The sequence below is a fragment of the Oreochromis aureus genome, linkage group 12, assembly GCF_013358895.1.
Source record: "Oreochromis aureus strain Israel breed Guangdong linkage group 12, ZZ_aureus, whole genome shotgun sequence".
In the NCBI taxonomy this organism is placed as follows: domain Eukaryota; kingdom Metazoa; phylum Chordata; class Actinopteri; order Cichliformes; family Cichlidae; genus Oreochromis; species Oreochromis aureus.
Genome location: NC_052953.1, coordinates 11,279,946 through 11,306,941, shown reverse-complemented (window position 1 = coordinate 11,306,941; position 26,996 = coordinate 11,279,946). Strand labels below are relative to the sequence as shown.

At 40.2% G+C, this 26,996-nt stretch overlaps 1 protein-coding gene and 1 pseudogene across 2 annotated transcripts; both read right to left on the bottom strand.

The window, feature by feature from the left end:
• Positions 1–4,407: 4,407 nt before the first annotated feature.
• Positions 4,408–9,946, bottom strand: LOC116312287 (granzyme A-like). Of its 2 annotated transcripts, none has more exons than XM_039620686.1 (5): positions 9,888–9,946; positions 8,885–9,026; positions 7,094–7,232; positions 5,617–5,871; positions 4,408–5,077 (listed from the first exon to the last, which is right to left on the bottom strand). In XM_039620686.1, the coding sequence occupies exons 1-5, from the start codon at positions 9,910–9,912 to the stop codon at positions 4,913–4,915; spliced, it is 726 nt and encodes a 241-aa protein (XP_039476620.1). In that variant the 5' UTR covers positions 9,913–9,946; the 3' UTR covers positions 4,408–4,912. The 2 variants fall into 2 exon arrangements, with proteins under 2 accessions (XP_039476620.1, XP_039476619.1); XM_039620685.1 differs by lacking the exon at positions 9,888–9,946 and adding an exon at positions 9,230–9,306 and having other exon boundaries at positions 4,409–5,077.
• A 13,517-nt stretch (positions 9,947–23,463) lies between these two features.
• On the bottom strand, positions 23,464–25,088 carry LOC120443046 (annotated as a pseudogene).
• Between the last annotated feature and the right edge of the window lie 1,908 nt (positions 25,089–26,996).

Here is a 26,996-nt window from a genome sequence, read left to right as displayed (position 1 = left end):
AAGCTGACTGCACTCCACGAGCAAATGAACCAGCTGCTAGTTAACGAGAGACACCCGGAATGGCTAACCGAAGGTCGGACGGTCCTGATCCCCAAGGACCCCAGCTGGATACTGGAATGCCTAGAATTGTACAAGATCAACAGTACCCTAAGAGCCTTCATCAGGAACTCAATGGGAATGTGGCACACAACACTAGAGGCCAACTCCAAGCCCATAGCACAAGTCACCATCAAGTGCGGGATCTACCAAGGAGATGCTCTGTCCCCACTGCTGTTCTGCATAGGCCTGAACCCCCTCAGTGAGATCATTAACAAGACTGGCTACGGATACCGACTACGGAACGGAGCGGTTGTCAGCCACCTCCTGTACATGGATGACATCAAGCTGTATGCCAAGAGTGTGAGCGAGACATCGATTCACTGATACACACTACCAGGCTATACAGCAATGACATTGGAATGTCATTCGGGCTGGAGAAGTGTAGTCGGATGGTAACAAAGAGAGGGAAGGTAGTCAGAACTGAGGGGATTGAACTACCAGAAGGCAACATTGCAGACATAGAGGACAGTTACAAGTACCTGGGCATCCCACAGGCGAATGGGAACGATGAAGAGGCCGCTAGGAAAGCTGCAACCACCAAGTACCTGCAGAGGGTCAGGCAAGTCCTGAGGAGTCAGCTGAACGGTAAGAACAAGATCCGGGCCATCAACACCTACGCCCTGCCCGTGATCAGGTACCCTGCTGGGGTAATAGGCTGGCCAAAGGAGGAGATAGAAGCCACTGACATCAAGACAAGAAAGCTCCTTGGAGGGTTTCACCCCAAGTCTAGCACCCTGAGGTTGTACGCTAAGCGGAAGGAAGGGGGCCGGGGACTGGTGAGTGTCAGCACCACAGTCCAGGATGAGACAAGAAACATCCACGAATACATCACGAAGATGGCCCCAACTGACAGTGTGCTCAGTGAATACCTCAGGCAGCAGAAACCCAAGAAAGAGGAGGAAGGCGAGGAACCATCATGGAAGGACAGGCCCCTGCACGGTATGTACCACCGGCAGATAGAGGAGGTGGCTGATATACAGAAATCCTACCAGTGGCTGGACAAAGCTGGACTGAAAGACAGCACAGAGGCACTAATCATGGCAGCACAAGAACAAGCTCTGAGTACAAGATCCATAGAGGCTGGGGTCTATCACACCAGGCAAGACCCCAGGTGCAGGCTGTGTAAAGATGCCCCAGAGACAATCCAGCACATAACAGCAGGGTGCAAGATGCTAGCAGGCAAGGCATACATGGAACGCCATAACCAAGTGGCGGCATAGTGTACAGGAACATCTGTGCCGAGTATAACCTGGAAGTCCCAAGGTCAAAATGGGAGATGCCCCAAGGGTGATGGAGAATGACCGAGCTAAGATCCTGTGGGACTTCCAGATGCAGACGGACAAAATGGTGGTGGCTAACCAACCGGACATAGTGGTAGTAGACAAACAGAAGAAGACGGCTGTAGTGATCGATGTAGCGGTTCGAATGACAGCAATATCAGGAAGAAGGAACACGAGAAGCTGGAGAAATACCAAGGGCTCAGAGAAGAGCTCGAGAGGATGTGGAGGGTGAAGGTAACGGTGGTCCCCGTGGTAATCGGAGCACTAGGTGCGGTGACTCCCAAGCTAGGCGAGTGGCTCCAGCAGATCCCGGGAACAACATCGGAGATCTCTGTCCAGAAGAGCGCAGTCCTGGGAACAGCTAAGATACTGCGCAGGACCCTCAAGCTCCCAGGCCTCTGGTAGAGGACCCGAGCTTGAAGGATAAACCGCCCGCAGGGGCGTGCTGGGTGTTTTTATATATATATATATATATATATATATATATATATGTATGAAGTGGAATGATCACCTCTTCGCTATCTATCACCATCAACACACTCCACAAATCCCGTGAATGATTCACTTCCTCATATCCATTTGAATCAGGTACCGAAGCAGTTACGTGCGTAATGAAGCTTCGGACGTCACTGGTCACGTGACTTTTGCCAAACGAAGCAAGCCTCGACACAGTGCTTCTGAACCAGTGTGTTGTTTTTTTCGACACACGCTCCGGAGCGTCAGCTTCACGCGGGGCATCACTAACTCCCGCTCTGTGCTAGTGATTTGTGACAGGTAAGTGGATCCAACACACAATTCCACAACTGCTCCGCTCCAAAACCTGGATAATCCACAAAACAGGCAGATCTCATGAGGAAACAGTGTAACTGCTTAGAGCTGTTGCCACTAACTTGATTTCACAACTCAACAATCCAGTGTTGACTGCAGCTACTGCAGATCAGAGAATAATCACATCATGCATCTGTAGGGATGGGTAATGGCACCGGTTCTGACATAAACGGTAGTAACCAGACCGAAAAGCAGCGCACATTTCGGTGCTTTATTTCGGTGCTTTTTTTTTTTTTTTTTTCATGAGACGTCATATACTTTGGATTCTAGCCAATCATTTTACCTTTACAAGGATAGTAGGCGGGCCCAGGTATGTACATTCTTTTAGAGCAGAGCTACAGATTAAAAATGCCCAAGGCAAGGGGGTCAAAAGTCTTGCTGTACTTCACAGCAAAAGATGCAAACTCAGCAGCCTGCAACAAGTGCTTTAAGCCCCACGCCCCTGGTACCGGGAGCAAAAAGGAGAAGATCACGTTTAATCGGTTATAACACGGGGTGAGAAATATAAGTCCAGACATGTGTGGTATCCACAGAAACCTCTGAATCTCAGCTAAAATGTCATATAAACCATTTCTACAACCACCAAACTCAACGAAAACAAGCCATGATTAAACGAGCAGTTATGTAAATGCACACAAGTCCGCTAAACAAACAAGGCGAACCAGAAATTCTCCAGACTTCATGTAACCGGCTAAAGACTGGTAATCTTCAAGAGCTATCACCAATTCCAAACACCAAGTTTCACCACACTCTGACCAAAATTCACTGAATGAGCCGCAAAAGAAGACCACAAAAACACACAGCGGCCCAAATGCGCTAAGACAGAAATTGGCTTACCGTCCAGATTTCCTCCGTTACTTTGGCAGGTAGCCAGTAGCCACGTGATTATCAGCAGTTAGCACGCCTACCTAGCCGCATCAGAGCCGTTTTCCGTCAACAACCTCCATTTTAGACCCACCTACAGACACGTAACTGGACAGACGTCACATGCAGTAAATTTGGGCCCACTGGGTTTTGGCCTTGGAACGTCTGATTGGTTGAAATAACGTGAACGTGGCATCGTTACTGTGATTCTATTGGCTCAAACAATTAAAAAGAGGTGTCAATCATGCAAATTGACCAAAAGAAACCAAAGTTGCAGCCCCTCAGAATTTAAAGGGCCAGAGGCAAATTAAGCGATCCATGCGCACGGCAGAAAAGGCCTATTACCATGTAAATGTGTGGTTAATTCTTCAAAAATGTATTTTAAAAAAAGCATTTTTAGGCATATTAATAAAATTAATTAATTTCTGCTCTTAAATACCTAAAAAATTCAACTGGCATGGTGTCCAATTGTGTGCCAAAATTGGACATTTTTGTACAACGTCTGGATATTCATATATTGACAGCGCTGTAGTTTTTCACTGTTTCACTTTAAAAACATAAATCTTTGCACAGATGATGTTTATATGTTGGTTACTGAATTTCTGCAATGAAATGTGAACTGAGGCATATTTTTAAAAGGGTTATATGCTCAAATTTAAAAAAAAAAATAGGCGAGGATAAAATCTACTTACTTTTTCTGTGTTCCAGTCTCAGTAACTTTGACACAGTAATATCTGCTTCAATATTTACACATCTGATGAAATTTCACAAGTGTTAGCTTTATTTTGATACCAAGATTGTAAGCACAGAGTTTGTAATTGCAGAGAAATAACCAATTAAATGAAAAGAAATGCACCATATTTGATAGCTTGCTGCAAGACCTCACACCGAGCACATCTACTGCGGGTGTGGTAAATCTCCATTAGCGAGTTACCACGGATTCCCCTGTGCGTGGGGCTGAACTGTTCTTATCATTTTGTAGAAAAAAAGAGACTGCTAAAAATAAAAACATGAGAGGTTTTTGGACAAAGTTTATGTTCTCATTTCTTTAAGCACCAGTTCGAGCACCGCTTAAGCACCGGCACCATTTCAAAAGTACCGATTTGGCACTGGTATCGGATAAAACCTAAACGATACCCATCCCTATGCATCTGCTGGTTTGCTTTCTGAAAATACAATTACAAAAATCTTTCTTAGCCATTAAAGTTATTAAATTTGAATACAAAAAATAAAAGACTACGCTATCAGTTTTGGATCACAAACATTTTTAAAGATTTAGGAGTTAGAGTAAAAAGACAAACTTTTGAAAGAATTGCAGTACAAACAATGAAAGAGAAAGAAAAAAAGAAATCTTTTTTATTCATGCTGTTAGCTTTATTAGAAAGTAGAAAATGTAAAAGGTATATAAAAATGTTGCTGAGGGTTTTCATAAACAAATTTTTTATGTCAATTTTCTAGTTAACAGTAGTAAGTATTATCTTTTCACAAGTAAGACAATAAAAGGAGGGTAAAGGTCATTTTCCACTGGAAGAAGAAATTATTTTAGGAACTGTTCTTGTAGAAATTCTTTCAGAAATAACCACATTTATGTAGACTCTACAGCAACAGCAACCAAAATGCAATTCTGGAAAATGAAATAATCCACAAACCATCACAATGATTGTCCAAGAGAAAGGCTACAAAGAGGATCTGGTTTTATGTTTCTGCAGTGGATAGTACTAACCATGAGATGGCTGATATCATATATGTGTAGTCTCTATGGTGAAAGCAGTGACAGATTAAGCATAAAAGCATCAAAGATTTTTGTCTTGCTTAGCTCATATGTATTGATGCCTGTGGATTCATGGCATTTCATATGACTTCATTGTTTTTTTGATCCACTTGAGTTGTTTGTTTGAGATGAACGCGTAGACTCCCGGTACATTCTCTTTACTCTTACACGGGATTCCAAAAGAAGTAGCTCCAACCAGCACCCCATTGCACAACAGTGGCCCTCCTGAATCCCCCTGCAACAAGAACAAATACATGGTAGTCATTCTTTGACTACTTGTGGATGTCATTAAATCCCTGTTCTTTGTATTCTTTAAGGCAAAGAAAGTCAAAAGTGATCTTTAATTTGACATTTTCCGGAAAATGGAGACTGAGCACACACACAAACGCCAGCTCACGTCTGGGGCATCAGGAGCCTGTCTCGCTATATATATTTTGCAACACGTCACCCATAGTTTCGATACAAACAAACCCTTATATGGAACAAGTTCCTCTTTTCTGTGTCTGATTTATTAATATGCCTGTGCACTAACACTTCCTGTGCAGCTTGCAATAACTTCCCCTTTCTGAGGTCTGTTGCCAAGGCAACCTATCACCCTTTGACCTCATTCTTCTGGTTTATAAAGGCCTACACATAAAGCAATATAATCAGCAAATAAGCACTAAGTATATATATTAAATACATGACAATGTGAAAAAGCCAAAAGAGTTTTGAGCTGAATGCCTGTTTAATTCAGAAAACTAATAAAAATACACACACACTCTATATACTTACACTACAGACATCAACCTTTTTTTTACCAGTTGAGCCAGCACATATCATGTCACTGGTGATAGCAGAATAATAATAGTTGCATTTCTGTCTGTCGATCACAGTCACATTGGCAGACATGAGGACATCAGATGGTTGGTTGCTTTCAGTTAGTCCCCATCCAGCCACCATACATTTGCTGCCAGCTGGAGGCTCCTTGACGGTGTTGCCCAACCGGAGACGCTTCACTGTCTTGGTTAGCATCACTTTTTTTTTAAGCTGAACAATAATCAAATGGACATGTTACATACTCATAATGACTGTTTATATTTGACCGTTACAGAGCAGAACATAACGTAAGTATTCATGCTGCACTGTGCTAAAGTCTTGAACCCCCACTCATCTATTTATACATTTTGTTTTGTAAATGGAAAATAGGTGTTGTAACTTACTGAAAAATCTAATTATATATACACAAAAATACATCAAAGAGAATAAGTCTGCTTTTACCTTATATCCTCGTAGTAATACCCAGCAATTAATTTTTGTCCTCTGTCAAGGACATGAGTCTGAGACTGTCAACCACTGTTTATGCAATCTATATTTTATTGCCAAACGGGGAGGGTTAAGTGATACTTTTTTTTAACAAATATTATAATTCTGCTAGTTAAACTTATTTTTTTTCTTCAATTTGAGAGCCTCAACTTTGATTTAGTAGGATTTCAGAATTGCACAGTAATTTTACCCCTTCCAAAACAAAACATATTCATTGTCCTTTGTAGTGGACAGCAGGATTTACCTCACATTTTCAACCAATGTCCATACTTCAGGAAATCGGAGATTAGGGAGAAAAGCAGAAAGAAACTACGGAAGGGGAGTCTGTCTTCCTACTGTCAGGGGTTGAGGTGAAGGGAGACCAGACATCAGAGCAGGAAGGTGAAAGCTCAGAGGACATATCAGCTTTTGAGGAGCCTGAAAAGACGTTTTTCTTCAGGCTTGTCTCCTATATGGTGGTTGATAAATCAAATTCCAGAACCTCAAAGCCTCAGCTCATACAATACTTCTTATCCACAATGGACACTATCTGTCATCATTTTGCCCCTTCTCAGGGTCCTCAAAAGCTGGTATGTCCTCCTTCTGAACTTTCACCTTGCTGCTCTAATGCAGGGGTGTCCATTTGATTCAGGTGTGTCGGAGCAAGGCTGCATCTAAAGCTGCAGGACAGTAGCTCTCGAGGACTGGACTTGGACAGCCCTGCTCTAATGTCAGGCCCTGACAGCTCTTAATATCACTCTGCTTCATCATATCATTTTGTGATCTAACAAGACTTTATGTCCACTTCAAGGGACAAAAGATAAATAAATAACAATAAAAAAGATATAGATATATTTAAAAGAAATATTTAAATTATCTGAAAATAAAATCTAATAAAGTATTTTTCTTCTGGGTTTCAGGGTAACTTTTGCTTCACTTGGTATTGATCAGTGAATTATCAACTTACCTTGAGCAACATGAGGTCATTGACCATGGTTACTTCATGATAGCCAGGATGAGGAAATCGTTTCTCAACCACTCTGACCTGCCAAGAATCAGCTTCCACATTCCTGAGGGAGTGCGCTCCCAGTATCACTAGAGTCATACTGTAAACAAAAACAGTTCATGTATATAAAATGGTAATCAATCAAGCTTTATAAATAAAGATTGATTGATTGATTGATTTGATAAAATGGTAATAGGTCAAGAATGTGTAAAACAATCATAAAATAATCATAGTTGCCTCAGTATATTTGGAAAATTTCACCCGTGCTGTTACTGAGCCTTAAATGAATTTCAAGATATTTTCTCACAGCTGAATGAAAATTTCAACATTATAAAAATGTTTTAGATTATAAAATCTATCTCATATTTCATGTGTATGTAGCTGTGATGTCTGTTATTCTGTAACTGAGTGCAATTTTGTCTCTCGGACAATGACTAGTGCAAACAAAATACTCTGTGAAGATACAACACACAATAAAATGGACAAACTATAAATAAAAAATGAACAATAACGTATTTCCCAGTGTTGTAAAGGTTGTATATTCATCCTCTCCATTTATTAGGCAGTTTTAGATTAATAATTATAATAAAGCGTTTTATATGATGGTTGAAAAGATTCTGAACAAAATAAACTGACACATTTTAGTGTCTACTTTCTTGTAACAGTTCTGAAGCAAATGTAACATAAAATACCTTTAAAGAGGATTATTTGTATGTTTGTTATTTAAAAGGCACCTTTTATACATATTTATGAATATTTTGAAGGCTAGATTAGAATTGTTTTTTGTCATTTCTTTTTCTTTTTCTTTTTTTTTTGTCTGTCCCATTTGGTTCTTTAGCCATCAGAATTGTTGTCTGAAGACCAACAAGGATACCAAATGGATTTATTTTGCCAAATGGATCATCATGCATTGCCGTATTGGTCCATTTGATCAAACTTTGTTATTATTATTTATTTTATTTTCAGTTGTTACAGATGGGACAGACATGACTGGGGGATAGGAAAGGGAGAAAGAAAGAGAGGAAGGAAAAGAAAAACAGAAGGGAAAAGGGACAGTGAGAAAGGGCACTTACAAAGACAAAGAGAAAAAAAAAATCTCCTGGATCACCTGTTGAGAGAAAAAGAAGAGAAAACAAGCAAAAAAACCAAAACAAAGCAACATACTAAACACAACACCATCACGTTAATCTAGCTAAGTGTGAACAGCAGTAAATACTAAATATTGAATGTTGTTGTGCAGCACGCAGGACAGACAGCGCACAATGTGCTTTGAAGTAGCAGCTAAGAAAAGTGTAGTTTATGTCTACGAACAGTGAACACCCGTGTGCACACCTGTGTGGATCAGCGCGCTTGTATACAAAAGGTTTCCCCATGTAATGGTCTGCTAGAGGGTGTGGAGGGCCATAGCCCCGTCCCCCAGGGCATGAAGCAGGCATGGAGGAGATCCAGGCTCCAGACATCCAGAGGCCCCAGAGTGCGAGAGCCCAAGGAGTACCACCGGAGGGGCATCTGTGCCACCCTCCTGGGAAGGGCTGAGGAGATCCCCAGACGAGGGTTTTTTGTCATTTCTTGGAGTGTAATCAACCTCTGTTTTCATTAATCTGCCAAGCTGTCAGATTAAGTCATGTCTTATAGATGTTTTCCTTGTGATCTCTCATTAAATCTCTTTATGTATTATCTTTCACACAGTCAGTTAAACATGAATATTGCAACATTTTCATTTGAAAGTTTAAGAAAAGTAAGCGTTATTACTCATTGCAGTGGGCGGCTGTCAGGACCCATTGTGGATGGATTAATGTCCCGCCACATGAAAATCGATCACTTTCCACACGAGCCATGAAAGGCAACGAGTGTGGCTTGACTTCTTTCCCTCCAATAATCTCAGAACCATGACCTAAAGCAAAAAGAAAATATCCAGTCACATAACAAAATCAGCAGATGATACAGTCAAAAACAGATGACTGAAACAAACACCCTTCATCAACTGCTTTTCTAATGCTGAAACATGTAAATAATGTGACTATGCATTCTACTTGTTTAAATGAATGAGAAAATTGTCTACAAGTAAATAAAAGTATAAAAGAAAATATTAATCACCTGGCTGAATTGTCATGAGGAGCATGCATGAAACAAAAACACTGAAATAACTCTTGCAGAACATTTTGCCTTTTGTCTCTCATAGATGTTGAATGCACTGAAACTGTGACGCTCAGCTTTATATAGAGAGCTGAAAGGATGTGGTCTGACAACTGAAATTAACAAGTCAGAAAAATGGGCTCCTAAACACTTCTAAGGTTGTTATCAAATATATCATTAACAACCTTACCCCATTCACCATCACCACCACCGCCAACAACAATAACAACAGCAACACACACATATACTTACACACTTTTTGATCGTGAGAAATTTGACTCGGTGTATTTCTCATGGATGAATACTTCAATGTACTTGTATGACTGTTAAACTAAATTTAGATTATTGTAATTTTCATTCTGTGCTTTAAAGACTTCCATATTTCATGACATAGTGTCATTCAAACTTATGGGACAACTGAGAGGAATGTGTAATCAAATCAAGAACAGATGAGTGAAACGAACACCCTGTGACAACTGCTTTATAATAGATATGTAGTGTGTGTTTTACACGTCATATGGTGTATGACATTGTAATACTGTAATATATGTTTCACACATTACTGATGTAGAAAAAAAAATTATTTTAAAATTAAAATTAAATAGAAGACATTACTTGCCTGGCTGGATGATGAAGAGAAACATGCATGAGATGACGAGTAAAGTAAGGGATTACTATTGCAAAAAAGGTAATTAGATTACTGTTACTTTCCCATAAGCACACTGCGTCACTGTGTTACTAAAACCGTGATTTTTTTGCGAGAGTGTCTCATGAAAAATGACGTAAGCGAGTGCGACGTTCATGGCAACAGCTGTGTGCAGATCAACAATGTATAATATAACGAGTGCGGGACAGCATATGACCGTGCAGCGTTTAAAGTGTGGAAGTACTGACCTTACTTTGAGTTTGATTCCGTAAAAAGCAACAAAAACATTAGCATCCGCTGAACACTGCGTGGGAAGAAAAAAAAATTTAAAAGCGAAAACCCCCTTATCTTCCGAGCAAGCACCGAGCACGCTGCCACAGGAATGTGACATTCACAGAGAAACTCCCGGTGTTCTGACAAACCATCCTATTTTGGCAAAACGTCCTACCGTAGGTAGTTTCTGCACATTTCTGCTGTCACAGAGTAATTCCACCACAAATTTAAGTAGGTATGACGGTTTGCCACTTAACGTTGCCCATCAGAGTATGCTTGTAGCTTATATTCTTAAAGCCAGGATGGTTTGCCACTTCATTTTACCTGTTAAAGTATGCTTATAGGTAACATTCACAAAGGTAGCATAGTTTGGCACTTAATTTCACCCGTCAGAGTATGTTTCTAGGTCTTATTAAAAAAGGTAGGATGATTTGCCACTTAATTTTAGCCAATAAAGTATGCTTGTAGCTCATATTCACAAAGGTAGGATGGTTTGCCACTGAATTTTAGCTGTTAAAGTATGCTTGTAGGTGACATTCACAAAGGTAGGATGGTTTGGCATTTAATTTTACCCGTCAGAGTATTTTTCTAGCTAATATTCACAAAGGTAGGACGGTTCGCCACTTAATTTCGTGTTGTGCGCATGCGCAGAAACAACGGGTAGGATGGTTTGTCCGGTAGGATGGATTCCCAGAGCACCGGATCCTTCCACTGACATGACCACTGCGACATACCTGCACCAGGGCAAAGAAGATACTGAAGTTTCACCCATCCCATTCTTCTTATGAAGTGGTGTCAGAAATGCATTCCTGCCCGTGCACTGCTGGCTCTGTTGTGCTGGCTCTGGGTCCATTGTGTAACTGACAGCACCAACAGGACGCTTAAATTAGATCCTCTTATTGCGTGTTTTGTTTGGGTTATTGAATACACTTACAAAGTAAGTGTAAGAATACACTTACTTTGTAAGAATACACTTACAAAGTAAGTGTATTCTGATTACTTACTCATATTTTGTATTTTAAATACATAACTCTGGTACATGCATTCCGTTACTCCCCAACACCACACACGCACACACACACACAGCTGATGTAGCTGATGGCTACAAAAAGCATCTGGTTGAGGTGTGGCATCTGCATATATTTGAGTCTGTATGTATAATTTTGACCTCGTGTGGATTAGAGAAACTTGGAAATAAATTTAACCTTTTGAACCCAACTCATTATAGATATATGCTGTATGGTGATGGAAATACAACACCTAGAGAAATCATCAATGCATCTACATTTCTCAGACAGAACATTTTTTCGTATCTCTCGTTTATCAGGCGTTGAATGCACTGAAAACCAATGTTGTGCAAAGCTTTTTATGTTGAGCTCAAAAAATGTGGTCTAACCATTAGTCAACAAAATAGAGAAATGGAAACTTATGCATTCTGATAAGATTGCAGTCAAATGTAATATGATTGTGGTAGAACATGACCTAAGCAGGGTCATGAAGAAGGGCAGGAGACAGATGCTGTCCAGTGTAGCGAGTGATTTATGCACCATTTTTGTGACCAAACAATATGTACAAAAATAAATAAGGAACTCAACTCCATAGTTAACTCAGTACAAATAAACATAACTGAACTAGATTCAACAGAAATTAAGGTCATATGCACACAGCTACACTGACCTGGTCCTTTTTCCTCAAACACCTGCGTTCTTCTGCTTAAATAGTCCACTTAACCAAACAAGCTCACCCCTGGACTATTCCATTATGTAGGTAAGAGAGACATTTCCCTACTCAATCTTATACTGCTACTTTTTACTAGCAATAAAAACTCTACAGTGTAATCAATACATATTACAACAATAAATCAATTTCTCTATAAACGCACTCTAAAATCAACTTTGTTAAAATACAAGGATTCAAGGAACACACAGAAAAACATGAAGGTGATTTTCTTGGGCTGGGATTTTATAGCAGGTGACCTTAAAAATATTCTGCAGTACATCAAAAACAAAAGAAAACCATTACTCAGCATATGAACATTACCTGATATTGCTGAAGTGAAGCAGAGCAAAGTTACAGAGCTTTTATTAGAGATACAGCTAAGCATTTTGCAATTTTGCATAATTTTTAAAAAGTTCAGTAGTCTATTGAACAGCAGAAATTTGGCTTTCTTTTCGGAAGTAAGTAAAAGGGGGGAAAAAACAGCGGCTGACAGCGCTGTAAACAGCTTGTGCGTAATAAGCAAGCGAATAACGCAGAAAACTGATTTTTAGACGAAGCGTAGTTTGGATCTTCTTTTGCTGCTGGTTCAGTCAATATTGTTTGGAGAGAGATAAAACTTGCAGCTTCAGAATCTAGCGCAAAACAATCACGGCCCCGCCGAAACATCAGAATCTGTGAGATGTCGGCTTTCAGCCCGACCGTGTCCGTGCCGTCGGGTGAGAAAGGCGACATCTCACTGATTCTGATCCGTCGGTGGGTCTGCACTTTGTGTTTACATCTTTGTGCCGAATCTGTTTTCCTGCTCTCATTTACTGTTTTAGCTGTTTGGTGGTTGTTGAAATTTTGTGAGGTTTAAACTGAGATTCTGGTGTTTCGGGCAAAATAAGTGTATATTTAAAAATCGATTCAGGATTTTAAGGAATGGATATCACGTTTCCAAGCTAGAATCGATTTTAATCGTTAAATCGATAATCAAAACCCACCCCCATATATAAGTCACTTAGATATCTTAAACATGTTATTGTTTGGCTTTTTCCAATGTTTTATTTGTTCCTGAGTAAATCGGTTTGGCTGAGATTAAAGTTATAGATTTTATACAGCTAAACAAATGTCAAACAGAAAACTGATTACACAGAAGTGTGAGATGGTCGATAATTTACTCCAGTGTCCTGTTATATTTTAGATAGCAAGGAGCAGACGGCTGAGTTTATTAAACTCCACCGAGACAATCTGCAAATTTCATTAAAATTTAATAAACTATCATCTTATCTTTACTTTTTGTTAGCACATACCTTAAACACTTCAAGCTGTGAGCTAATAATAGTTACATAAGAGCAGATGCATCCTTGTGCAATAAGCTGTATGTTTTACGTCCAACGGACGCATGATCTGATTAGTCGACTAATCGCAATAATAATAGGTGACTAGTCGACTATCAGAATAATCATTTTTGGCAGCCCTAATCCAGAGCACCCCACCCAACCCCCACACCTTTCTCACCTCCATTGAAACTATGTGCCCCCTTTACATTTCTGTCTGCCCCCTCATATATGCCTGTCTAGAACCGGCTCTGGTTGGGAGCACGCACTGGGCTGTCCAAACCACGGACAAACAGTATCCCACAGTTGTTTGTGTTTTTGAACCAATTTTGCACAGAGAGGCATTTTTTGAAAAATGTATTGATAGCAATGTTGAATATTATTACACAGGAAAAAAAACTACAAATAATTACACCATGACGCCTCTCCTTTCTAAATGGAGGGACAGTAGCTGCGTGTGTATATGTAAGCGTGTAAAAACTGCAGATAGTAAGATTAACTGTAACAGTATTTTGAATCTATCCACCATTGTAGAAATTCATCTCATGTAAGCAATAATGTGGCCCACAGCATGATGTGAAAAAGGCACACACCTTTGATGTTGCGTGACAAACTCCGTATTCCACTCGTCCACACGTAAACATTTTCGAAAATCTCCAACCTGGCAGGAGTCTTTTAAAAATATCTCAGTTTTCGGTGATTCGAAACGCCGTTTACGTGTGGACGAAAGGTCAAAACGCATAGAAAAAGCTGCTTTTTCAAAAGTACCAGTGTAGGTGTGGACGTAGCGTAAAAGAGTTAGTAGTTATTTTTATTTGCTTATTATTTACTTTTATTTACTTGTATTTGTTTAATTGTTTACTAAAGGTTTAAGGTGCGAAATAACTGCTATGGAGCTTGAAAACAAAGTATGGGTGTGTGTGGTTGGAGGATGTGTTTGTGCGGGTGTGTGTGTGGGGGGGTGAAGATTTTCTTGTAAAACAAGGGGGGACCTAGCAAGTAAGTCAGCAAATTCAGAAATAAAATCCTTAACGAATTTCGGGGGGGGATACACCACAGCACAGAGAAATGGGGGGACGCAGTTCAGTTCCAATAACTGCACCTCAAAGCTGGGGTGCAGAATAGATGACAGCTGCCGACAACGAAATTTGTTATTGAAAACTGAAGCTAGCCCTCCACCTCTGCCAGTGGTCCGGGGTGAGCTCAGAAAGGTGAAATTAGGTGGGAGCAGCTCTGAGAAAGAAAAGAACTCACCAGGGCGAAGCCAAGTTTCAGTCAAGAATAAGAAGTCAAGCCCGGATGAGAGAATAAAATAATTTAAGACAAAGTCTTATTAGCCAGTGACATCGTGTTTAACAAGGCCGTATGGAGAGTGGTGTTGCTGTTGCTGGTTGGAGAGCGTTGCAGCAGACGAAGGTTGCCATGATTCACACCACCCCTGGGGGACCGCGCCCAGCAGCAAACGGGTGGAAGATCAGCCAGCAGCTCCGGGCACGACTGAAGTTTAATAGGGTGAATCCAACGATGACAAACAGTCTGAGGTTAGTGGAGTCTCAAAGAGCAGAGAATGAAGGTAGGACGTCCAAAGGTATGAGATGATTTGTCACAACATGTGAGTTAAAGTAGGCCTTAAGGTGAACATGGATACCACCCAGTTTACCCAATCTGCGTGAACGTTTCCTTAATGAGAGGGTAGGTGATAGGTACTGTAGGTGATCAGGATAATCCAACAAGGAAGAAGGAGGATTCACAGATTTCCATTTCAAGTTGAGTGTCTGGTGTGGAATTATATAGCATTATATAGCTTTTTAGCATTATACTTTTTAGCATTGTACTGTTTAAACATTATACTTTTAAGCAGGCCCCTGTGTGATCTTAGGAGCAAGAATAGTTGAAGTAACATCACAGGAAAAAGATGCATAGGCGAGATACTAAGAAATAGCACAGAAGTTGGAGTAGATAAGGAGGAGGCAAAAGGGCAGCGTTAAAAATAGTTTAACACCTTGGATAAGTATAGACTAGAAAAGCAGAACTAAGGAGGAGCGCGTAAACCCCCTGCGCAACACACACTTGACACATACAGAGTACACACTCATGACACTTGACATGACCCGCACACACGCCCACCTACAGTGACACACACACACATATTGCAGATAGAGACATGCACATCACACACACACACATAAACAATTAAGACGTGCATTTAAGAAAGGAGTTAAAGATAGGGCAAGACCTTAAAAAGAAAGGTAGAAGACGATAGATGAGAAAGTAGTTGTTTTGATTGAAACTGTGTGATGTATAGGCGAATGTGATATCAGAATAACAGGAAAGGTGGGAGGTAAATAAGGAACTTTGGAATAATATAAATGTAACAGTTCGAAGGACTGCCCTTCGAATCTACGAGAGGCTTTATGCTGAGCTGATTCCCTCCTGCGCAGGGTGTAGCGACTTCCACAGTCGCTAGAGGCCGGGGATGGAGCTTGCCTCTTTGCCTGACGCGCTGTCAACTTTACGCAATAATGCGAGAGGTGGAATTGTTTGCTTATTTATTAAAGTGCTTTGAGAGTTTACAGAGTAATGTGATCATCTCACGATTTGGACTCTTACAACGTCACAGGCTCTAATGTAACAAAGCAAAACATGTTGTGCAGCGGTCAACAAAAACTACGGCTACCCAGCCCTCCTCTCTGTCAAAATCAAACCCAGTGAATGACAGACTGACAACGCCCTCTTATGTCACCGCTAGCACCATAACAACCAAACAAATGAAAACCCAGTGATCATCAAAATTCTATATATTTAGTTATGGCTCCTACACAGGGGTTTAAATAAAGAAGTTGATTGAATTGAAGAAGTCTGTCTCGAGTCGTTCGTTTTGGTTTTTCACCAGGTCAGAGAAAATAGATCGGGAGCGGCATCAGTACGCCGACACTGGTGATCCAAAGGCTGGAGATTCAAAAGAGTTTGACAATTGTAGACCAGTAACGTGAAGACATCAGTGCAGCACAGAGAGACAAGGATAACGAACAGAATACAGGAGCAGAGAAGACTGAGACGGAGACGGCCTGCCGTATACACAGGTGCCATCTTGAATCTTGAACTACAGACAGCTTTGAAAAAAAATCCACAACTCTTTCATAATTCAGTGGGTTCAGTCAGTTCTTTCCCATCCTCAGATCGAATACAGTGAATAAGGTGATTTTGTCCGTTTTTTTTTTTTCCCAAGCTGAAAAAAGATTTAGAGGGAGCATCCATTTCAGCAATATTTTGAAAACGTAAACTGACCAGAGCTCCCCAGTGTTTTTACTTTTGAGTGCCTGAAAATGGCCTCGATCTCCTGTGGACTCACTCAAATTTTGAAGATTCAATTTGTCAGTCTCTAGATTGTATCATCTTTCTTGTGACATTGTGTGTATCGAATACAGAACTGCTGGATCTTTATTTTACCAATATCCCACCATTGCTGCAAGGAAGTAAACTGACATTTCATAGTTCTCCATTGATTTCAAAGAAAGAAACATCCTTTTTTTAAAACAGCCATCATTTAATAAAACCGTATTAAAATGCCAGTACGCATTCTTAGGTTTTAGTCTATTTATAAACACACTTGCTTCAATCATACTATGATCAAAAAAGCCCAATGGACACAAGTTGCATGATCTAAATATTTGTAAATGATGACCATAACAATAAAACTAATTGTGCTAGAGAAATGTAATTGTCCTTACAGTGAGCCCATGTTTTACCATGTTTAGAACGCCACACATCAACCAAATTATAAGTCTCAGTAACGTGTTTCAAAATCCTCCTTGAATGTATATGTGGCTCCAAGTGATTCTTATCTAAATCAATTGTACAATTAAAGTCACCTCCTAAAATCAAATGATTCGTTGATGTACAACTTAACAGCGTACTCGCTAACTTTTCTAAGAAAATATCGAACACGTGGAGAGACTGGAGCATACACATTTAACAATGTCAGCTTCAAATTTTCATACGTAACAGTGACCTTTAACAACCTCCCAGGTACAATATCATCTACTTCAATAGAAACTGGAAGAAAGTTTCTTGAGAAAAGAATTGCTACTCCTGAACTCAGTGAGGTTTTATGACTCAGAACAATATTTCCATCCCATTCCTTCTTCCAGTCAACTTCAATATCAATATTACTCAGTTTTTTGAGCAAACGCTATGTCAATGCATTTAGATTTTAGAAGTTCAAAATACATCGCCCTCTTTTTCATATCCCTTGTACCATTAAGGTTCAAGGTTGAGATTTTAAGGGTACTCATAGAAACAAAAAAAGAGCCCTAAAAAACGAGTATACAGCATCTTATCTGCTGTCTTTTTCCTTCAGGAACCACATTAAACTCGAGCTCTAATTTGTTGCGTCAGTTTTCGCAGTCTATACACTTCAGTGTCCTTTAAGCCATCAGGAGTCCTTTGTCTTATTAACTATTTAGCTGAATCAAGAAACAACTTTCGATCACGGAAGAAATCCTGTACAGCTACATCTCGTTTCCCTTTAGTTACTTTCAAAAAACTTCTAATCTGTTCAAGACTGTACCCATCACTTCTCTGGCCATCAGGAATAGAAACGTCAGATGCCTTTCTATCACTATCAGAATCCGATAAAACATCCGACTCACTCTCTCTTCCACACTTTTCTTTCACCTGCATCTTTTTTGGTTTTACCCCTTTAGAATCTTTAGGTGTTCTTTTAACATTTGGTACCTTAAAAATACTTTCATCATCCCTGAACAAATTCCCTTCCCTATGGGCAATTTCATCCACATCCGTAACCTGCTGCACTCCTTCTTGTGTAGTTTGGCTAACTTCATCACATACTTCAGCAGAAGTAGAAGTAGAGGCAACTTCGCTGTTTTCTTGGCTGCTAAGCATTTCATACCTTGAAACCTTGGACTTCCTTTCCTCTCCTACAGTAACTGCTGGAGCTCCTTTCTCTGTGTTACCTGCAGAAACACCTTTCCCTTCCTCATCTGCTGAAAGTTTTCTGCTGAAGTGCCCTCCCCTGCGTTTTCAGAACCCTGCACAATTTCAGCCTTTTTTTGCACCTTCTCACGGCAATTACAGAGTGAATGCCCTTCCTGATTGCACCCAAAACATCTTATGGTTTCTGTCGTTGCAAAGATTGTGTATTCAAACCCATCAACCTTAAATTTCATCACTATATTCAGCTCCTCATTCTCATTGTTTGGAATCATATACACCCGTCTTCGAAATGAAACAACATGCCGTAACTTTGCAGATTTGCGCCCAGAGGGGAGCATAACCATTGCCGACACAATCTGACCATGACGTGACAACTCTTTCAGCAATATATTATCGCTGGTGAAAGGCGGCAAATTAGATAGATAATATTTTATTATTTTATTGTAAAAACTGTTGTTGGAAGCATACTGAATTTAACCAGATAAACACACACACACACACACGAAGAGAGAGAGAGTGTGCATAGTATGCAAACGGCTAACAAAAAACCATTATAATTAGTCATACAATGACAAATCAGCAGTTGACAATGACTAATTAATATTGTGCTGAACACAGTCCAAAAGATTCAGTCAGCTACATCAGTGTCTACTCTTTACTATCATAGCCAAGTGGCTAACAAACATAAACAGAAGTTTTCACTATCCCTACTAATTATCCCTACTACAGATTAATAATCTTTTTGTGTCTCTGTTGTGGCCAGTGCTATCCTCTATGCCAGGGGTCGGCAACCCTGGGCACGCGTGCCACAGTTGACACGCGAAGGCTTAACTGATGGCACGACCATAGCTGGACTGGCCATCGGGCATACCGGGCCTTTGCCCGGTGGGCCGATGGTGATTTTTCGTTTTTATGGGCCTATGATTTTTTTTTTTTTTTTTTTTTTTATAACGGTATAAACAATGAAAGGTGGTGGATTGGCCAGATGCTGGCAGATGTGTAAAAATAACTCAGTTGTTTGGTGGTGGCTATTGCGGAGCTGCCACAATAGGCCAGCAGGTGGATGAGGGAAAGGTGAGGTAGGAGGAGGAGAGACCCGAGGCGCCGCCGGTCCGAGTGTCAGGTGAACTGAACTTCAGGTAAGAAGTTATGACCTGCAGTCTGTCTGGATCAGATATAAACCAAGTTCAGGTGTAGTTTATTTTCGTTGTGCTGAGTTTTTACAGTCAGTTACAATAACTCGTACTGCGTACTAGCTAGCATGACGGAGTTTCTATACAGCTGGGTGGGTGCTATGATGTTACTGATAGTGAACTTTATTTTATTCATAAGGTTAGTTAGTAGAGTTGCCAACCGTCCCGTAAAAACAGAATTGTCCCGCATTCAGAGAAAATATTACGCGTTTCGTATTGAGGTGAAAAGGAACACAGTTTGTCCCGGACTTCAGCTAGGATGGAAAAAGACACAAAGCTGGATTTATTCTTTCTTTACGCTGTCAGCTGCCTCTTCTTCTCTCATTTAATCATAAAACTGATCAATGATCAGCTGATCGGTATTTCTGACGCAAGTCCCGTCTCTCGTTTATTTATCGCCCACTTTGCGCCAGAAAGAGGAAACCAGCGGATGTCGCGCTAAACAACAGCAGCACATTTAAGCTTGATCAGCTGTTGTTAGAATTTATTTAATATTAATTTCTAGTATCAGCTGATGTTTGCTGGAGCCACAGCTGTAAAAGCTGCTGGCCATGATGTCGGTTTGGATATCTGGGGAGAGGGAAACATGAAGATGAAACCAGGAGATGTCCTTACTGAATCATCAGAGCTGAACAGGTGATGGAGAAACAGGTTTACCTTTTAGGTGACATGAATGAGTTGAAGGGAAGTTATGAACTGTTTCTGAGAGACAAATAACACCAGGATCCTTTTCTATGTAGCTGACAGCTGGTAACTGTGAATGGGGCGGGTCTAGCAAAGTTTTGCCAGGGGGCCAGGTAGGGCATTAACAGGGAAAGGGGGGGACAAAGAAATACTTTTCTTTCTTATTCTCATTTAAAATGTCTAGCTTTTATTAAACAATTATCTGAATCTTACAACCAAAGTTTTTATCTGATCTACAACGTATAGAAATCATACATATACCAACAAGACAGTGTACATCACTGTCACAACAGCGTTTGTTTTCATTCAAAGGCTTTATGGCTTTAATACCTGGTGGGCCGGTCTCTAGTCAAAATGCCCGGGCTGATTTTTTTGTCCCAGTCCAGCCCTGGGCACGACACGCAGTGAATTAATCTGAAAGGGTGCATTAAAAAATAAATGGCCGGGGCAGCGGTGCACATCGCAAATTAGCTCACATAGACACATTAGTTGTACCGCTTCTTAATGACGGTATCTTAGCTAACAACCCCAACTACCAGATTCAATTTGTAATTGGCTAAAAATCACTTAGCCTACTGATGAGAGGGATGTTGCTAGTTCTCAGTTTTTTCAAGCAATGTTGAAATTTCCACATTTCGACACTTCAAATGCTTCAGGAGCTCTCCGCTCAGCGCAGCAACTGTTAATATAGAGTGTTATTAAATTTATTGCCAATGCAATTATATGGCACATTGACTTCTGAGGAAATTTTAGATGGCACTCGTCATCAAAAAGGTTGCCTACCCCCGCTCTATGCTGTTGCATGCTGGGGCAGCAGGTTGAGGGTCACAGATGCCAACAGACTAAATAAAACTGCTAAACTGATCCACAAGGCCAGTAATGTTGTGGGGATGGAGCTGGACTCCATTAGGGTGATGTTTAAGAGGCGGATGTTGTCCAAGATAAAGACAATGTTGGACAGTACCTCCCACCCACTCCATGACGTACTGGCTAGTCATAGGAGCACGTTCAGTGAGAGACCGAGATTACCAAAAAGCACCACTGAACGACACAGGAAATCATTCCTGCCTGTGGCCATCTCCCTGTACAACTCCTCCATCTAATACACTGTAAACACTGCAATAGCTACACCCTTTTTACACACGCTCTTTTCTACTCTGTAATATCCTTGTCAATTTTCTTGATATTTATTTATAATCACCTCTGTTAATTCTTGATATTTATAATTGAGTGATCTGTTTATATTAGTGCTCATTCTTAATTGTGGAGAATCTGTAACATAATGTAGTGTTTGGAGTTTAGTCTATTACTGTTACTATTTTTAGAATTTCTTCTTGGAGCAACTGTAACCCACATAATTTCCTTAGGGATTAATAAAGTATTCTGAATATGATTCTGATTGTTTCAGGATACATGAACTGCCATTATCCAATGACACGCCTGTTTACCTGTATTTTTTGCTCGTTTCTTCGCCTCTTCTTTTCTCTTTTTTCTAAACTGAGCACCTGATGGCTTTGAACTTTTCTTGTCCATCGTCCATTGATTTTAATTTTGCACTCCAGTATGAACACCCATCCCCCAACCCGAGGTTCACCACAACATAACCTAATAGACCTACACCTTAGTTCACAGATTCACTTTGTCTAGGGTTTATTTCTGGGATTTCGCACAACCCAGGATTCAAATCACGAATACATAATGGGCTTAGATGTACAACATTATAAATGAAATGTGCTCTATTTGGAAGCAGCCCCCCCCCCTTCCCTTTCGACAGGTTGTGTGCGAGACTTTAAATCATCAAACTGTAAATTATAAATTTTAAATTGTTATTGATCCCTTCACCCCTTACGCCCCTTTATCCTAAAGTGTATATTTATTTTTTTACTCTTCTTAAATTTATTGTTTGTTTACTTGCACTGCTGTAACTGGAGCGTCTCTGCTATATACTGTACTGTATATAGCAGAGATGACAAAGTTTACTTTGACTTCAGCACTGCAGCAAGCAGGCGCACCGAGGGCTCTCGCGCTCACTTTTTGCGTATAGAATTTCGAAAAAACATCGGTGCAAATTATAAGTCTGTATCATAATGTCTGGTGTTTTCGTGTTTGTCGGTTTTTATTTTGTTTTATTTTGCGAGTTGGTTATTAGAAGCTGCTCCCGCCAGCCAGAGAATCCCCCGCCGCCCGCCCCTCTCCCCTCTGTGCCGCAAGCAGCAAACGAAGGGCGCCCTTACTCCCAGCAAATGGGCAATAGAAAACCAATCGGTGCTTATGCCATCCCCAAAATGCGCTGGCATGATGTCGGGGAAGCATCATTTTTACAAATGTCGGGGAAGGTTACAAATGATCTTCTTATCATTTGTAACCTTCACTAAAGCTGTTTCTGTGCTGTGATGAGCTCTGAAACCTGACTGAAACTCTTCAAATAAGCCATTCCTCTGCAGATGATCTATTAGCTGTTTGACAACTACTCTTTCAAGGATTTTTGATATGAAAGGAAGGTTGGAGATTGGCCTATAATTAGCTAAGACAGCTGGGTCTAGAGATGGCTTTTTAAGTAAAGATTTAACTACAGCCAGCTTGAAGGCCTGTGGTACAAAGCCGATTATATAACAACTGCATTATTCATCCTACATGCTGCCTTCACACTTTCACACCCAACAACTTCTCCTACAGCCAAGCCACACTCCTCAACCGAGAAATCAGTGCAAACCGGTATTTTAATACCATGCCGACGGGAGAGGCTCCGAAAGCCCTCCGGCCCATGATTTTTCAGCCATCGCACCGAGCTAAAAGCTCAGTGCTGCCGAAAAGGACACCAAAGAAACACCAGTGAAAGAGAATCACTCCTCCCCACCTCCCCACACCTGCACCAGACGCTCACACATGCACACACGACAGAGAGCGAGAGAGAGAGAGAGCAAAACATAAACAAAACATGACACTTTCACTTTGTAACTTTGGTTTCGAAAGGTCCTGTCAAAATAGATTTTATTATTAATAAAATTATTATTGTGCTGCTCTCTAGTGTAGTCAGCCTGTCCTGCTCCTCTGCAAACGTATCAATTTTCGGTTTATATTTATGGGGCTGGCTCCACATAACACATCACCTTTAGATTAGTAGCTCTGTATTGCATGGTGTTGCACCACACATGAAACAATAAAATCTTGAATTTAACACCTGTGGTCAAATGTATCATAATGAATAATAACTATGCTGTGTTATTCAGAAAAAAAGGAGGTAAGATTTGTGGAGGTAAGAAATGATAATTGAAAGGGTGTTTGGGCATATACTGAAATCATGAATGTAGTGCTGTCATGTCCTCTGAAAATGTGCAAGTCATAGTCTTGTGGCCTATAGAAGGTGTAGAAGGTGTAGGAGTAAAAAGATGATGCTTGGTAAGAGTTACAAACAATGAAAGAAAGAGAGAAGAATTATTGCCTCTAGGTTTATTATAAAGTAGAATGTTTATACAAGTATCTTATAGGGGGTTTTAAGCAGAAATAGATGGAATGAAAAATAAACAACAGAGCTTGTTCAAAAAAAAAATATTTGTCATAGCTAAAAAAAAAATTCATCAAGCTAACAGAAACTGAAATATCAGAAAATAGAACATGAAATGATAAAATGGATAATGGTCATGTAAGCAGTCTACATTAAAGGCATGGACATTTGATATCAAAGAAAAGATTTCCTTCTTGCTCAGCTTGTATGGATTGACACCTGTGGGTTCATAACATTTCTGAGGATTGCATTGTTTTTTTGATCCACTTGAGTTGTTTCTCTGAGAGAAACGAGTAGACTCCAGGTTTTTTAATGATACCACAACCTAGTCCGAAAGAAGTGACACCAACCAGCACTCCATCGCACACGAAAGGTCCTCCTGAATCCCCCTGACAAAATACCAAAAAGGTGTTGAGTTGGATGGATATTTTAATATAGATATTTACTTCCTTACATACTTTCTATATACTTACTTGACAGGTATCAGCCTTTTTTTCACCATTTGAACCAGCACATATCATGTCACTGGTGATAACTGGGTTGTGGCTGTAATAATCACGAGAGTTGCATGTCTGTCTACTGACCACAGTCACATTGACAGACAGGAGAACATCTGATGTTTTGTTGTTTTCAGTTTTTCCCCATCCAGCCACCAGACACTGGCTTCCAGCTGGAGGGTCCTTGACAACTTTGGCTAACTGGAGACATTTTACTGTCTTGGTTAGCTTTACTGGTTTCTTCAACTGAAAAAATATATATAAAAGAAATATTACATATTGATAATGACTACATTACTTTTAGAGAGCTGGCCTTAAATTTTAGTATTTAGTATATATACACCAATGTTGTAAGGTTTTGAAACACCACTCATTTATTTGTATTCTGCTTGGAAAATCCAAAATAGGCACAGCAATTTATTCAAATATGTCCATACATGCACAGAAATAAATCATATAAGATTACAAACAAACTTGTTCACATTAATGCATCTCTCTTTTACTTGCATTTGGACAATTAATTATCACTTTACCTTGAGCAACATGAGGTCATTGCCCTTGATTGTCTGGTAATAGTCAGGATGAGGAAAACGTTTATCAACCTTTTGGACCTGCTTAGAAGCTTTTTCTTTTTTCTTGAGCGAGTGTGCTCCCAGGGTCTCACATGGCCTATGTTTTCCACATAGGCCATGAAAGGCAGCGAGTGTGGCTCAACCTCTTTCCCTTCAATAATCTCAGAACCATGGCCTAAAACAACAACAACAAAATCCTGTCACATAACAAAACGAGCAGACTATCAAGTAATGAACAGCAATGAAGTAATGAAAGTAATGAACAGGCGAGTGAAACAAACACTCTGAACCAACTGCTTTGCAATACTAAAACACATCAGTAATGTGACATTGCATTTGCTGATTTACATGAAAGTCGAAATTACCAAACAGTAAATTCAAGTGCAACAAAAGACATTACTAACCTGGCTGGATGATGAAAAGGAGCATGCAACTGAAATTGCGCAACCAGAACATTTCTTCTTATCTCTCTTTGATCAGACGCTGAATGCATTATAACCCACTGTGATGCACATATTTATATGTTGAGCTGAAAGCTGTGGTTTGACCTTGGAAATTGATTAGTCAACAAAATCAACACATCAAACCCAACCGTTCAAAGTCTGTGGTTAAATATATCATTAATATCTGTCCCACAACACCCAGTCTACAGTGTTCCCACAGGTGCAAATTCCCACATAATGCCATCCATGGCCTGTAGGCCATACATAGAATCATGAAAAGCAACTTCCTGGGAACCCTTTTTTTAACTTCACCAAGCATATCAGCAGCCTATTTTCTATTGAATGCAATGCTTGTACTCATGGGCAATTTTCATTCCCCACAGTAAAAACCGGTCCCCGTGGGGTGGTTCATTTTTCAGGTCATGGACACCATCAAGATAGAAAAATGCACACACATACACACACACACACACACACACTTACAAACTATGTAATGCTGCTATGTAATGATGGCGCTCACAGTTTCAGGGGGTGCAGATATGCCTGTGTGCCACTGAAACTTTTAACATTTATACACCCACGCTCAAATATGCATGGTGGTTGTGGAATCATGCTCTGGGTCTGTTTTCAGCCAGTGGTACTGGTGCACAAGGTGGATGTAATAAAGACAAAGGACTACCTCTAAATTCTTCAATTTCAGCTTGAACACAGTTGTTTAATCACAAAACAATGATCCCAAACACCTAGCCTTCCTACACATCAATCCTATAAAAAATTTGTAGATTGTGCTTTAAGGTCCATGCCAAGAAGCCAACAATTTTTAAATGAACTCTTTGAATAATTCCAAGCAGAGCAGAACAGTTCGAATATGTCATTGAAACACCCAAATTTCTCAGGCACAATAAGTCTTCTTATCTTGTTTTTTTATCAGGTGTTAAATGCACTGAAACCCAATTTGGCACAAAACTTTTTTATGCTGAGCTCAAAGGAAGTGCCGTAACCGTGAGTCAGCAAAATAGAGACATGGAACTGATGCATGAACTGATAAGCTTGTGGTCAAATTTAACATAAATAACAACCTTTTTTAATGACTGTGTGATGGAGATTCTTTACATGTGACATTTCCACTGGGTGTAGTGTATGTATATCACTGATATTTTCAGCTATACTTACAAGGGTTACTAAAAGCTATGTTATATTCAGAAAAACTATAGAGCTGGTTGAAAAAATGAAACTGTGTTTGTGGAGGTAAATGATCACAAAAGACATAATGTTTTAATATAACACTCCAAAAAATGAAAGGAACACTAAATCAGTCTCAGCTGATTTGGTGTTAATGAAATTAACAACTAGAGGGGCAACAATGCGATAACTGCTAAAACCAGATTGGATTTACAGATGAAGGCCACTGACATTTTCTCTCCTAATCTTTTCTGGCCATTTTTCATTAGTTTTGCATTTGTCCAGCATTAGTGTCACTGCTGACATCATGAAGCGAAACCTGGACCCTACAGAGGTTGCAAAGATGGTCAAACTTCTCCAGGATGGCACATCAATGTTTTTGCCAGAAGGTTTGCTATGTGTCCCAGCACAGTCTCAAGAACATGTAGGAGATTCCAGGAGATAGGCAGTTACTTTGGGAGAGCTGGACAGGACCGTAGAAGGTCCTTAATCCATCAGTGGGGTATCTGCTTCCTTGTGGAAGCAAGAACAGGATGAGCAATGCCAGAGCCCTGCAAATTGGCCTCGAGCAGGTTACTTGTGTGAATGTCTCTGACCAACCAATTAGAAACAAACTTTGTGAGGGTAGACTGAGAACCCGACACCCTCTAGTGGGCCTTGTGCTCACTATCCAGATTAGTATTTGAAAAAGAATATCAGAATTGGCTGTGCTTTTCACAGATGAGAGCAGGTTCACCCT

Bases quoted from the DNA above. Each gene is read 5' to 3' on its own strand.
- LOC116312287 (XM_039620685.1), bottom strand. From the start codon at position 9,293: ATGTTCTGCAAGAGTTATTTCAGTGTTTTTGTTTCATGCATGCTCCTC. The intron at 9,027-9,229 runs GTGATTAATATT...TTTTTGCTTTAG, and splicing joins CCTCATGACAATTCAGCCAG to GTCATGGTTCTGAGATTATT. The intron at 5,872-7,093 runs GTAAGTTGATAA...ATTATTGTTCAG, and splicing joins ATGACCTCATGTTGCTCAAG to CTTAAAAAAAAAGTGATGCT.